At 45.3% G+C, this 14,892-nt stretch overlaps 1 protein-coding gene across 1 annotated transcript; it reads right to left on the reverse strand.

Annotated features, from left to right (window-relative positions):
* Nucleotides 1-207: 207 nt before the first annotated feature.
* cdcp1b (CUB domain containing protein 1b) lies at nt 208-12,749 on the reverse strand. The gene is made up of 13 exons (XM_030121247.1): nt 12,640-12,749; nt 10,197-10,421; nt 8,870-9,208; nt 8,362-8,571; nt 7,911-8,261; nt 6,117-6,332; nt 4,984-5,340; nt 4,516-4,875; nt 3,399-3,596; nt 2,906-3,262; nt 2,419-2,772; nt 2,200-2,281; nt 208-1,617 (listed from the first exon to the last, which is right to left on the reverse strand). The coding sequence occupies exons 1-13, from the start codon at nt 12,701-12,703 to the stop codon at nt 1,113-1,115; spliced, it is 3,618 nt and encodes a 1,205-aa protein (XP_029977107.1). The 5' UTR covers nt 12,704-12,749; the 3' UTR covers nt 208-1,112.
* Nucleotides 12,750-14,892: the final 2,143 nt, after the last annotated feature.

Raw genomic sequence — 14,892 nt, forward strand, 5'->3', positions numbered from 1 at the left:
TTGCATAATTTACACTGACTTCACTTGAAGTCAAGGAATCCGTCGACTTTATTTTAAAATCCAGAGCCTGCAGCTTTTAAAGTGTGATGTAACTCTGTAATCGTGGCTTCTGGATTTGTTGCTTCCAGTGCGACACACTTTTCCATGGTAAACATGGAAAGTCTGCACTTCTTCCACTCCTCCTTCGCTCTGTTTTTCATGGCTGAATTTCCTGCGGTTGAATCTTTTTTTTTTTTTTTTTTTGCCATCCCTGATGCACATAAAAGGTCAGTGTTAAAGCCTCACAGAGAAAGTGAAATGTCAGTTGGTTCAATGTGACAGCCGTCATCGCTTCAGGAAGAAAACTGTTTCCTCACCAAGCAAATTTCCTTGAATTTATTGGAAAAAAAAAAAAAAAATCCTAAATTCCATGTACAACAAAAAAAAAGTAAACATATAAAAACACTTTGAAAACTAGGAACAGATGTGTTCGTCCATTCTTTTGTAGTCCCTGCTTATAAAACGCCACACAGGCAGTTAAACAAAAACAATTTAACAATGAAGAGATGGTTCAACTGTTTGTTTTTTTTTAGCTTTCCTGCTCAGAGTTGAATGAAAACAGTCCATGAACAGAAGATACTAAGGTTAGTTCAGCAAAACCAGGTCAGAAATTTGGTGTAACTTTTCACTAGTGTATTTAAAGCTCACTAATCAGCATATTCATTTCATCATTATCAAAGTGTTGACTGAGACAACATCAGGATTAAATATGCTGATTAGGAAGCTTTAGTGGATTTCAGTGCTCGGATCTCTTCTGCTGATGTGAACCGTCTACCTGCAGCTTCGTATTTACAGTGTTTACCTTCTTCTCATCCGACTCTCAGCAAGACATCCGTAAAACTATTCCTTTAAAAAAAAACAAACAACACATTTCACAGCTTCCGCCGCTGAAGCTCCACAAACGTCCGACGTCTGAACAGACGACCGCGTCACGAAAAACCACCAGACTTGGATTCCTCCGAGGCGCAGACGCTCACGCCGGGACTGGCGGGCGGGTTCTCCGCGCCGTCACGGGAGGGTAAGTAACAGCAGTCCATGGCTCGGGTGGGGGGTGGGGGGGGGGTCCGGACCCGCTACAGGGAGTCCTCCGTCACCGGCGGCTGCGGCTCCAGGTCGGCGGCGGAGAGGCGGATGGTGTTGATGTCCCCCGTGCTCTTGAACGTGTACAGCTCGTTGTCGACCATCCTGCTGTCCTGGAAGCCCAGGCTGTCCTGCCGGCTGATGGGGGTGCGCGGGCGGGGCGGCATGAAGCTGTCCGAGGGGGACAGGAAGGTGCTGAAGCCGTCCATCTCGGGCTCCGGGTCCGGCTCGTTGATGATGGGCAGCGCGTTGTTGGCGGTGCCGGTGAAGGTGCGGTAGCTGTCCGGCTGACTGCCCTTGTAGTGGTCCGACAGGCTGTCGGCGTAGCTGGAGTCGGGCAGCAGGTGGCCGTACACCATCGTGTCATCTATGGAGTCGTAGACGTGGGACTCGTTGTCGGACCGGGATTTGGAGAAGTGCCTGTCGCCTGGGCGGAAGATGCTCCCTTTGCCCATGTAGATGGACGCCTCTTTGTTCTTTTTGTCTCTTTGCTTTTTCCTGTTTAAAAGAGAAAACGACAGACGATAAGAACAACATTGAGCAGCAAGAGCAGCATTGTTCGGGACCGAGCCGACCTGTCGGCCCGTCCTCGAACCTTGTTAACTGCTAAAATTAGATTTTAAAGCTTTTAAAAGTCACTGAAAGAAAGAACCGATTGTCAGTTTGATTGACAGCTGCTCTCAGCTGAATGTCATCATCACTTTACACCCGTATTTGGTTGGATTTAGGTCAGGGGTGTCTGCATGTCAATTTTTAGGTCTTGATGAGACGAATGACTGAGCGTTGGTTTGATCTCTCTACGACATTTCTACGGGCTGTGGCGGCCATTTTCGTGTATGTAGGTGGTGCTAGAGAGCTCATTTTTGCAGCGATGCGGTTATTTTTTCCATCTTATAACATTTTTTGCCAGTCATGATGTGCATGCCAAATTTGGTGAGTTTTGATTGAGGTTTAGGGGGTCAAATTTGGAGTCTGCCGCCCTCCGACGCTCGGTCTCTAAATACTGTCACGAATCTCATCTACCAGTAACATTCCTCCACAAACCAGACCGGGCACAGAGACTATGGGAAATGTACTCACTTCGTGAAGAAACAAACGAGACCCAACACGATCAGAGAAAGCAGAAGCGCTCCGGCGATCCCCAGAGCGATGGCCAAGAGATCTAGGAGAGGACAAGTCAGAATACAGTTATGTTTTTGTGTCTGTCTTCAACTGTCCTGTCAGATAGCGACATTTTAACCATCTGGATAATGATAACAGCTTTAAACACGCTGATCAGATCTTCCGGAAGCTCCTTACTACTCGTCTTCTCCAAGGTGATTTTGGTCACTGCGCCGAAGTCGCCCTTCTCGGGGATGCAGTTGGACATGTTGAGATAGAAACTGTTGGGCACCAGCAGGTCCTCCACCTGCTCGTTCTCGTTGCGGCTCATCATCTCCTCCTCGTTCTCCAGCATCTTCACGTTGATGGCGGTGTGTTGGTTCTGACACTTGGGCTGGCTGACGTTGATGAAGTGGAGGTGCGCCTTGTACCCGCTCGGCACGGCCACGATCCAGGAGACGGTGGAGGAGGGCTTGGTGCCTTTGGGCCAGTTGGGGGTCGCCAGCAGGGTCGGGGACGTCAGCGTTGGGCTGACTCTGTAAATAATGGTCTCTGAAATGACAAAGAAATGTATTATGACTGTTGTGAGTGAGTTAATGCAGAAATATGAATTAAAGAAACACAGTGCAACAGTGCCCCTGTGTGGACTTTAGGCCTTTCAGAAAACAGGCACTGATTTTTCCACCTTTGATCTCCCGGCTGACGCTGACGTTGAGGAAAGGCCCCTTGGCTTTGCTGAAGTCGCGGGCCGTGGCCGTGACGGAGACGTTGGCGTGCACTTGAACTTTCTGCAGTGTGCCATTGGAGCAGAAATCCCCGACGGGGAAGCCGTCGCCCTCGGCCACGTGCAGCGTGACGGCCTGCCTGCACTTCAGAGCCGGCAGGGACTGTTTGAGGGTCCCGGCGGGGGAGACCAGGTCCACCGTGCCGCTCTGAGGGATCCGGATGTTCCAGGTGAAGTTGCGCAGTGGCGTCCGTAAACAGGAGTCCAGCGTGGGGATGCTGAGGACGGATGCAGGACACGACGCCACATTTTGGCACTCTGCAACACACAAAGAGGGACTTTTTAACGCAATGTGTTTAACCTTGATCAAAGCACAATCACAGTCCTGCATTCCTCTTTTCTTTTCTTTTTTTACAACAGATGATTTGATTGTAAACGATGAACACCACCTCACCGATGAGCTGACTAGCAGTGAGACGAACGTCCTCGACCGGACAGTCGAGGAAGGACAGCTTGGCCGAGGAGCCGGCCGCCACGTCGATCTTCTCTTGGACCTGGGAGTCGATGCTCATTTCACAGTACGGATCGGAGCCGACCTTCTCCAGCTGCACCGACACTCCTTTGTGTTTCGTCAGATCCACCGTACACAGAACTGCAAAAACACCACACGCAAGGAGAATATTTAACCATTTTACCATCAACTGTGTGAATAAACTTTAGATTCTTTATAGTTTTTAAGGCAACATCTCCTAGATTATGACTGACAAATGGTAAAATAAAGAGAAAATGTCAGTTTTATCAAGAAGTAAATGGTTACAGTTAACATATTATGACATGTTACCATGTTACCACAACTCCAGTACTTTTAATATAATAGATAAATCTTACAGACACTCTAGTTAAACTTCCTCAAATATAATAAGAAAAAAAAACCCATCAATATAACAATAGGGGATGATGTAAAAATCTGTCACTGTGTGCACAAATGCTCATCCTTTTCCACTGAACTCATTTCTGAATTTAAACAACAAATAACTATGCCTCTTTTCTAATCTTTCTTTTTTAACTAAATAACAGGGTGATAAACAGCGTCACCCTTCCCCAATATGGTGGAATTTACTTATGCTAACAAAAGAAAACCTCTATACATAAGCTATATTTACAATAACACGACTTCATAAACCAAATAAAAAAGCTATATAAAATTTCGTATCCAACTTTGTTCAAAAAAGACATTTACTTGAGCAAGTAACATGCATTTTTTTCCAGTCTTTTCATCCTGCCTTGCTCAATTTCTAATGTCATTTTGAGGAACATTTTGCATAATTTGCGTAAAAGCTTCCCCTCATTTTTTCCTCCATTGACGAAGAATCAAGTAAAATATTCCTATTGACACCTTCATCCACACTTCTTCATTATGTCCATTTGTTGTAATATTAATCAGACATTGCTTTACATTTGAACCATTGTGAGCTTTCCCTTCTCAGGAGTTCATCGTAATAACTAGCTTTAATATAATGAAAGCGGTGAAATGGCTCAGAGATCTGACAGTGTGTGTGTCGGCCCTGCACCTGGATGGCCGCTCCTCATCACAGACACTCTGTACTTGAGCGCCAGTCCCTGCAGCGTCCTGTTGGTTTCGCAGTTGCTCAGCAGCATGCTGAAGCTCCCCTGCTGGTGCTCCGGCTGAGCGTCGGTCAGGCTCAGCGTGGTGGGCTTCTTGTCGTCTCTCTGATACTCCACCGTCACGTCGCCGTCCAGGCACTCCGGCTCCGAGTGGTCGAGGAACCGCACGCTGTAGTTGTGCATGTCGGGAACTGTGAAGTCCCACTGCATCTTCTGGAGGTCTGGGAAATCTCCCGGGTAGTTGGGCGAGATGAACTCATTTTCCGACACACCTCGTGGCAGGTTGACTTTCACTATGGCCACCTCTGAGGACAAACCACCAGAGAAAAACGGGGTTTAAAACATTATTTTTTGTGCTGTTTATTATAATATATCATCTTCCATTCTACTGTGTTTAGAAAAGCCTGACTCACTGTCTGTTTCCGGCCCGACTTTGAGCTTAAAATTGACCGGGTTCAGCTTGGCGTAGCCGGGGACCTCTAGGCTGACGCGGCCCTTGTAGCGAGCGAGGATGGAGGTCACGAGTCCCCCTTTGCAGAAAGTGCCGACGCCCACCGGTCCGGAGCGCAGGTAGACCAGGAAGGAGTACGTGTGCTCGTCCGGACACGTCTCCCCGTTGGGAATCTGCCGCATTCCCGGTTCCGGGAAGTCCAGCTGGAAGGCGTGAGTGGAGACCACCTTCAGGTCCCAGCTGAAGGTCCGGTTGAAGTCCGGGAACAGGGAGGTCTCCGCTTGAACTATGTCACCAGAGCAGGAGGTCTCCGTGCAGTCTGGACACAGAAAGAGTGAATGAATGTTTTTTACGCCGTGGGAGGAGGCTGAAGTGCAGGGAGAACATGAAAACTCCATACAGAAAGGCTTCAAACATTTCACTGATCACCAACATCCCACCCACAATCAGCTTTATTTAAAACTCAGGAGGTTAAAATGTTTTTTAACTCGTCTTCTAGAGTCACAGTGGTTACATGTTTTTAATTTGGAATTGATTAATTCAGAATGAAGTAATTCGGAATTCTATTCATGAGCGTCGTGTTTACATAGGAAAAACGAAGGATTAAATCCTCTCTCACGCCAGGGTCTGTGAAGCGTTCTGATTGGACGGAGGGGCGGGCGTGACGTACTGACGTCTCCCGGAAGTAAGCAACGTATTAGTCGTCTTTCTTTCTCGATTAACTTTGATGCTACAGTTTTGAAATGTCCACACTGTTAAAGTGCCTGTCGATCCGCTCGTTTCATTATGTCCAATTCTTCTAAAACTGCCGTTAAATAAATCGCCTCCATACGAGTTGAAAGGCGGACCGCGGGCCGCCGTCTTGGGAAAATTGCGTCATCACAACGGAGCACGCGCAGAACGACCGGAATGAAGTCGCGCCTAATTAGCATAAAATTCCGCTTCTAAAGGAGAATAAACCTATTCGGATTTAAACTTAATTCTGAATAAAGTTTTCAGGCGTCTATATGGTCATTTTAGAGCCGAATTAGGCTTTATTCAGATTTACAGAGGAATAAAAAGTGATGTAACCACACTCATTGGCGCTCTTTGTACCGATTTCTCTGTTGATCTCCACGGTGAAGAGGTCTTGAGGCTGAGGGCAGGTGAACTCCACCGAGGTGTTGCGGGGGTCTCTCAGCTGCAGATATCGGTCGTTGCATTTCTGATTGGGCGGCTGGCCCACGCACACGCTGCAGTCCGGCTCGGCGCTCTGCCTGCTGATGGTGATGATGGTGTCGGGGTCGGGGGTCACAGACATCATCCGGCTAGCTATGGGAGGAAAAAGTGGAGCGGAGGTTAAAAGACTGTAAATCTCTCCTTCTACTCCTCACAGAGCGCTGGCTGTGACAGCAGGAGGCTGTGATCGAGACACCAGAGCTTCACAATGCAAACAGAGAAAACAATATCCCATTCAAATTCATCTCAACAAGGACAACCTGGACGAAAACCCACACATGCACAGCGAGAACATGCAAACTCCAGGTTTTCTACCCATCCAAAATTTATCTGGAGGCTCAAAACATCTTAATTATCTGAAATTAAGAACAGAAATTTGCAGATTGCATTTATGAAGTGCCATCGCCACAATTTAGATATACTTTATGATACTTTTCAGCCAATTATAGAAATGTTTCCTCTTTTCATTTGTCCTGGCTGTTTTAGCTGTTTTACGTCAATGAGCAGTTTTTTTTTTTTTTTTTAGTCTGGAGATTAGACCATTTTTGAAAATCAGCGTGGAATTGGAAATGAAATAAAAATGAAAAGAGAAGGTTTATTTAGAAATAATTTCCGGACCTCTGCACGACACTTCATAACATATCAAACGTGGCTTACAAGTGACAAACTGTCTTCCATTTCATAAATAGTGATTTGTGTGAAGTGCCACCACAAGCAAATCTTATAAAATTTTCTCTGCTCAGATCTTTAGATAAGAAGCACACTATGCACGATCATAGGTAACATTGTTTTAAAGCTTTTCCGGGAGTTTTCTAACATATTTCAGGACTCAAACATGCTCTAATCAAAGTGTGACGATGCCTGATAACAAATAGAAGTAATGATCCTCATATACCAAGATCATTTGTCTGTAATCTAAATAAAATCCTGAGAGGATTCTGAAATTCAGTAGAGTGGAAAAAAAGCAATTTTTTCACTAATTCTGCCTTATGTTTGAACCTCAACATCAAATGGCTGACCTCCAAAATAAAACCTTTCAAAGATGCACAACCTCCATCCACGTCTCCCAGCTTATCGACCTACGACAGGCCAGTTCGCGTCTTTGTCACACACCATAGTGAAAAGAAGCAGGAGGACTGAGACAGCGTCAGTGCACTCGGTTTGTTAACCGAATGTAAACATCTCGGAGCAAACACGCAGACTGTCACACATGCACGTGTTTTTTTCAGACTGTGGAAGCACTCAGATAAAACCCAATCATGTAAACAAGACCAAATAGTAAACTATAAATATAGCCAAAAATTCACGACTACCGCAGGCTCCGTTTTCAAATAAAATTCCAGTTGAGGGCAATAAAAATAGAACATTTATATTGACTTTGGCTGCATGATGGTTCTGGCACAACATCAGTATCTGCCGACAGACACCAAAAAAATAAACATCGGCATGAATCATGACCGTTTCTTTTTCTTTCCAGCTGCACCTGATTGGACAAATGTGTGGTTTTCAGTGGTTGCCTGACTGTGTTTATGGCTTTTTAGTCAAGTTGAATAATAGAATTTTTGGAATTTGTGATGCTCGTTGTTTTCTGCCAGTGTTAAAGGAGTCCCTCAAACAGCAGGAAGTGTTTGCTGTAGCAGTTTGTATCCGGCAGTCTGAGCAGGCGCTCACCTCGTGGTGCAGCTCTAATGCTGAACACCGTCTTCTCCACGTCTCCTCCTTTGGGAGCGTCCACGGTGACGGTCGTGGCTCTGAGCAGGTCCAGGTGGGACACCATCCCTCCTCTGCAGTAGCTGCTGGTTTTGATGCGCCCGTCGTTTTTAGTGGTACTAACAGAGTAAAGAAACCCGTCTTCACAGCTTTCTCCCGCGGAGATTTCCTTCAGTCCGTCGCCGGGAAAGTCCAGACTTAATTCGGTCCTGTCCGGGACACCGACGTCCCACCTCAGGGATCGTTCGAAGTCTTTGAAGAGGTCGGGATCGACTTCAGCTGCTGCAGGCGTGCACGAGCTCTGAGTGCATTCTGACAGAAGGAAGTCATCCTTATTTCAGGTTCATTCAGAAACAGAGAGCCTATAAATAAGATATTCAGCAACTGCAGCACTTCACGTAGAGTCGCTCACCTATTTTCTTACTCATGCTCACACTGAACACGTCTTGGGGTGTTTTGCAGCCGAACTCCACAGAGAGATTTGCAACATTGGTCAGCGTCTTTTCCCCTGAGCTGCAGTCGGGAGTGGAGCCGGTGGCGGTGCAGATTTCACACTTCAGACCCTGCGGGTTCAGGACCACCGTAGTGCCCGAATCAATGCTTACCACAAAGGTTTTGCCCTCTATAAGAGAAGGAGAAAAAACGAAAAGATTTTATCGATTATACTCTGCTACCTGAAAGCTGATGGAAAAAAAAAAAGTGTTCCCTATGAGAAATTACCTGTTTTCTTCTCCATTATTTTATGAATCAATGCAGACTTGTGAGGATACTGTATATTTTGCTAAAATACATCAATAACACATAAAATACTTGATTTCACTTGATAGATTATATATTTATGTTAGAGAAACAGGCAAAGTGTGAAATAAACTAAATGCATAAACGTGTTCTTAAAGAAGCATTCAGTAATTCATTCTTACTCAGAGGTCCGGCGGAGGCCTGAAACACCACCGTGTCCTGAGCCTTCGGAGCAGCTTGCAGAACGACAACGTCCTGATTGGTCAGCTCCAGACGAGTCTGAGAACCTCCTCGACAGTACTGAGTCGGCTGCTGGCTGCCCCGTTGGGAATCGACCAAGGCAAACTGAATTCCATCGGAGCAGGGCTGTGACGCCCGCACCAGCCCCTCACCGAGGACGTCCAGGTACACGGCCGTCTTCTCGGGCGCCGTCACGTCCCAGGTGAAAGTCCGGCTCAGCTCGGTCAGGATGGACATTTGAGCTTCTACCGTCGAGGGTCTGCAGGCGTCTGTAGAGCACTCTGGGTGACACAATGACCGGATTCATCAAAGGTAGCACAGGTAGGAAGGTAGCACAGTTTGATGCATTACTGCTGCAGAAATCTACTTTATAAGATGAAAAAGAAAAAACACCAAAAACCGATTAGAGCCAGGTGATTGTTTCATCTCAAAACTCAACAAAGACCTAGAATTAGTAGATTTTCTTTAAATGTTTGAGAGATCAGATTTCAGTGCAATGAGAATTGCAATCAATAAAAAGTGACATGAAAAAAAAAGATGCTTCGTGTGTCTGTTAGATTCTGGTAATCTTGGCTTTAGAGCACAGAATCGCTCAACTTGAGCAATGAGACTTCCAGCTCTTGGAAGTTATCGAGAGCTTCTCACAATCAATACCAGATGATAAAGATTGTGTTGTTTGTCTACTAGATATATTTGACAGAGACAAAACTGAATCACCTGCAGCTCTGGAGACATCAACGCTGCAAAAACACTTCTAAAACACACATAAGCAAGTGCTGTATTGGTCAGATCCGGTGTGAGAAATGGTTGAAATTGCGTCATTTAGACACTTCTATTGGATCAGTTTTGCTTGACGGGATTGAAAGAGGCAGTTTTTTTTGTTCGGCACTTCGGATCGCTTCTCATCTCTGTGTGCATCTCTGTTACATAATAATATCAACACATGACGCTTTGTGCAGAGCAAACTCTGAAAAAACAGATTTGTTTGGTGGTGTTGATAAAATCCATCGCCGGGCAGCGGGCTGTCACTATTTCATACATTCTCACAGTTAAAAATCAAGCTGACTTCAGTAAAAGGCTGAGCGTCAGTGTTGAGAATAAACCCGCTGTGTGATAATGACCGGCCTGTGCAGTGAAAGCAGCTTAACACCCAGAATTCCTCCCTTTCAGAGCGAACCCTGAAGTGGCCTCTCGCTTGGATCCCGGCACCAAACAGACCCGGAGGAGCGGCGGTCGGTCAGGACGGCGAGGACTAATTCCACCGCTCACCGAGTCTGTGCGAGAGCGACACGGAGTACGCGGACTCCACCGGCTGGGTGCAGTTCAGCAGCAGCTTGACCTCCACCTCGGGGAGCAGGTCCAGGGCGCCGGAGCAGGAGACCTCGGTGTCGTTCACGCCGCTGATCTTACACACCGCGCACAGGTCCGGCGGCAGCTCGGTGGACACCATCACCCTCGAGTGTTTGTCTGGTCGCACCGTCACCTCCAGGCAGCCTGAGGACACAGATTTATTGATTACAATGCCAGATATGATATCAACGCCTGGCGTCGCCTGCTGGTCTTAGGACTAAAGATTAGGTGAAACATTTAAAGAGTTTCAATCGGTTCTCAGCTGCTCGTGTGTTAATGAGGACCAGAACGAGTTTTAGTGTCTTACAGGATCGATTTTAAGATTCCTTAATTGGTTTTGCGCCTTCTTGTTGTACAGATTTACTTTTATGTGATGCACCACGGCAAACCCTAAAGTAAGTCTGATTTGGTCTGATCAGACACACCGATTGGTGCCGACTCCTGAGCAAACACAGGAAACAGAGGAGTCAGACCAGGGCCAGTTTATCAGATTCTCATGGTTGTGACTCATTTGGTTAAAGAAGCAGAACCAGTTTTTTACAAACATAAGTACCTGCTATTGACATGATTTCTTTTTCTTTACCACAGTGAATTCTACTAATCATGAACATGTTTTAACACTCTCAGATGAAACCTCTCTCCCTTTGATGGTGGGTTAAGTCTCGACCTTGAGGACAACTAAAGAAAAACTCCTTTTATTGGTGAGGCGGAATTCAAAGCTACAGTCACTGAACTCTGAGGAGGCATCATTATAATGAACTATTTGGGGCTTTTTGCTGCTTTCCGTCAGCCTTATATCTATGAAATATAACTGTTTGAGAAACTTTAACCAAAAAGTTTAATTACATACAATAATATACAGAAAATAAAGCATTTTTCATTAAAAATAAGCAGAGATAACATGAGTTTCGTTGCATGGCAGCAGCTGTTAGAGGATGTAAACCACGGCTGCTGAGTCTGCAGCGTTACGCAGATAGACTTCTGAATTCAGAAAAGAATGCTTTGATATTAAGAGGCCTAAAAAATGCCAAGAAACCCTTCCACACTGTTACATGACCAGCTGGGATTGAGAAGCTGAGGTCAAATTCTGACCCATCCATCTGTGTGTCTGAACAAAAATGGAGATTCATCAGACCAAAACAGACTTTTCGAGCCTTTATCTGGTCAGAATTGGAGATCTTGTGGCCTCTGCAGCTTCACGTTTATATTCCTGGTTGAGAGAAGTGGAGTTCAATGTGGCTTCAGTGGCAGCAGCTCATTCATTCATTCAATTGAAGCGCTGTTCTGATCCAAATAACTGTGAAAGGAGACGGTTGGGGTTCAAACCAGTCTCCTCTCAGCAGCTCAGTTAATGTTTTTAATCACTCAGAGTTCACTGAATAGAACGTCCTCAGTAACATGTGGGATGCATCTCGTTCTATCTTCATTTTAGATGCGAATATTCACCTCAGTTCCTGGAAAAGCTGCAGTATAGTACTGTACATCGGTCCCCATGGGAGAAAGTCAAGTTCATCACAAAACAACATGACTTTGATCAAATTAGAGAGAAATGCTGTTAGCAGTGGTGCCAAAAGAAAAACCATACAATACATTTCTGACCACTCCTCTAATAAATATGAGCTAAAGGCCACTCCCAAAGGAGTCATTACAAAGTCTAAACAAACTCTCCTTGGTTTTAGTTTTGAATGACAGCACTTTTTTGTGTCTGGAGCTGCAATCAATAAAACTTTCAAAGTAACCTGGAAGATGCAGACTGAACTTGCGAGAACTGCAAAGCAGCATTTTGGGTCTGAAATGCAGGTCAGAGGTTCTGGTGACAGTAAACAATGAGTGTGTGGAGGATGTCACATGTTTCAAAAGGTTCACAGAAGCAGAAGCAGCTTTATTTCCCTAAAGATTACAATAAGCAGGTTAAAAAACAATCCAGCCCAATGCTGCTTATTCTTTCTCTGAAAACGGTAATAAAGAGTGGAGAACCAAAAAACATGCAGTTTGGTATAAAATAAAAGCAGATTCATAGTTGAGCAGCAGATTGCTGGTCAATCATTAATGAGGTCGTGATGAATTCATGCCTCCAGGAAGCTCCATAAATGCCTCATAAACCTTTTTGAAAATGGAGGTCTGGATGTCAGGGCAGAGCTGTTTCATTCACACACAAAACGTGCCTTATTTACTAACGCGCACAGCGTTCATTTCCCCTCATCTCGACATGTATTTACTGGAATTAAAATGAAACCAAAACTCTGAGACGGTGCCCTAAACAAAATATTAATAATAAAAATAATAATAATAATGATTAAAAAAATAAATACATTCACCCGTTTCCTGTTGAGAGAGTTTTTTTTTTCTTTTTCAGTCTCACCTGATAAATCCAAAGCTGTCAGAAGTAAAAGTCCCCAGAGCGCGCGGGCTGCGCGGGTCCACATGGTCACGAGATAACTGGTTAATAAGAACAATAATAATCATTAAAAAAAAACACTAAAAGTCTAAATAATAAATATAAAAGTCGCGGTTTTCTCCTCAGACACACAGCTGCTGCATTTTCCACTCACGTTACAACAAACTGTCAGGCACTTCCTGCTCCGCTTTACCTGCGCTGCCGCGGCGCACGCGGAGGGCGTGGACCGCGGGTAGGTAGGTCACGCACGCACGCACGCACGCACGCACGCAGGCAGGCACGCACGGGGTTTACCTGTTCCAACTTGACGGCGGGACTCAGAAGAGGTTCCGTCGTACCTGAGAGGCGCGAGGCTGCAGCCGCGGCTCCATGGCGGCTGCGGAGCGGAGCGGAGAGCCGTCCTTATGTGACTCCCCTTGTTGTGTGTGCAGCACAATGGACGCCCTATTTATAAGCAGCCAAACATGCCAAAGATTGTTGGCACCGTGTTGTGTATCCCCCTCCTAAAAAAAAAAAAAAAAGGAAGCAAAAGGGGGTGTGGAAACAGCTCAGTACTTTGAACTGATTCTATCACAACCTGACAGGAAACGTTCATCACACTGCTGCAATAAGCAACAGGCACAAAATCTAATTCAACGCAAAAACCAATTAAATTGGTTCAGTGGTGATGAAAACGTGGCTCACTGTGTGTGTGTGAGGAACACTCCCAGCGTTGCAGAGGCTCCCTCCTGCCTCCACATGTCTCATAAGGCTGACATTCCTGTACAGAAACATACCTGAGGGCTCAAACAGCGACAAACACACAACTCTGATGCACGTTTTTAGCTTTAGATGTTCTACTGTACTTGGATTTAAAACAAAACTGTCTCTTGCCCTTTTTTTTTTTTCTTGAAAGGTCACTTGTCCCCCGAAACGCCATCATGCACACAGGGAGATATAAAAGGTGACTTTCAGGTTTTTGGCTGAACCAGTCTGACAGCATGCAGAGTGGGCGGTGTGCTGAAGTCAGGCCGCCTCAACAAGGGACCTCAGTGAAGAACCAGCAGCTGTCAGACTTCCCCTCCCCTGCATGTGTAACTGTAGATCAGGAAGGCCAAACATGTGCCACACAACAGCCTCCCGGCTGGAGTTTCTCTCCTGAGAATTGCAGTTGCGGCAGATCGCAAACTTTAACAGCGAGCTGTTGGTGTATTGTTCGTGGACGATGAGGTCCAAACACAGGAAAATGCTCAGTCAGGGATTCGAGCTGCAGAGAAAGAGATGACAGATTGGCATTCAACTGTATAAAAAAAAAAAAAGATCAAGACATGAACTTTTTGAATGAAAACAGTTGTTTGGTAACAGTCTCTGCTTACTACCACTTGCTTCCGACTGTTATTTGGGCGGGTCTGATTTGAATGAGCCTGAACGAGTTGTCCAAAACACGACAGACAGTTTACTGCCGACTCACGAGTCATCCCGTCCGATAACCGGCTCACCGAGTCACTCCTGCTACAGCTGAGTAGCTGCCGACAGGAAAACAGACAATCTGTCCCATCATGCTATACATGGAAATATCACATTACACTCTTATTTTGATGATTTCAACTTCCTCCGTCACCCTCTAAACTCAAAAACTCAGAGGATCCAGACGACTCATAGATCTATTTTATTCTGATGAATGACTCATAAAAACTCGAATCAATAAGGAATCGAGTTTACCACCACAAATTCATATCACAGCAAGAGACTATGAGGCTCAAACTGCTTCCTGCTTTATGTGACTTTATACAGTAAGGCTTATCCAACAAGAAGAAAAAAAAAAAAAAAAAAGTTCATCAGCAGGATAAGAAGTTTGGCTTATTAAGAAACAATCTGGCAAAAAAAAAAAAGAGGAGACCAACAACATCCTCAGCTGCGCTGCTCATCCCACAAATGCATGTTCCTGGAAAACTGCAGGCCGCATTCAGGCCATCTATAGATAGATAGATAGGTATTAAACCTCTATGCAGCATGGTACTCATTAAAGATTATGTAAAACGTGCACGTAATGAGGCCATTTTCAGGATGTACTCATGTTGTTTTGCACCAAATTTAACTTAGAAGTGTGAATCTGTCTCTATTTATAGGTATTTATGTCACTGTTTTACTGCTCTGGATCAGCTGAGATCAAATTGTGCTGTATGTCAACTCCAGTGTGTTTAATAAAGCAACATTCTGCGAACAGGTTTTCTCTAT

Source organism: Salarias fasciatus, chromosome 22 (assembly GCF_902148845.1).
Source record: "Salarias fasciatus chromosome 22, fSalaFa1.1, whole genome shotgun sequence".
In the NCBI taxonomy this organism is placed as follows: Eukaryota; Metazoa; Chordata; class Actinopteri; order Blenniiformes; family Blenniidae; genus Salarias; species Salarias fasciatus.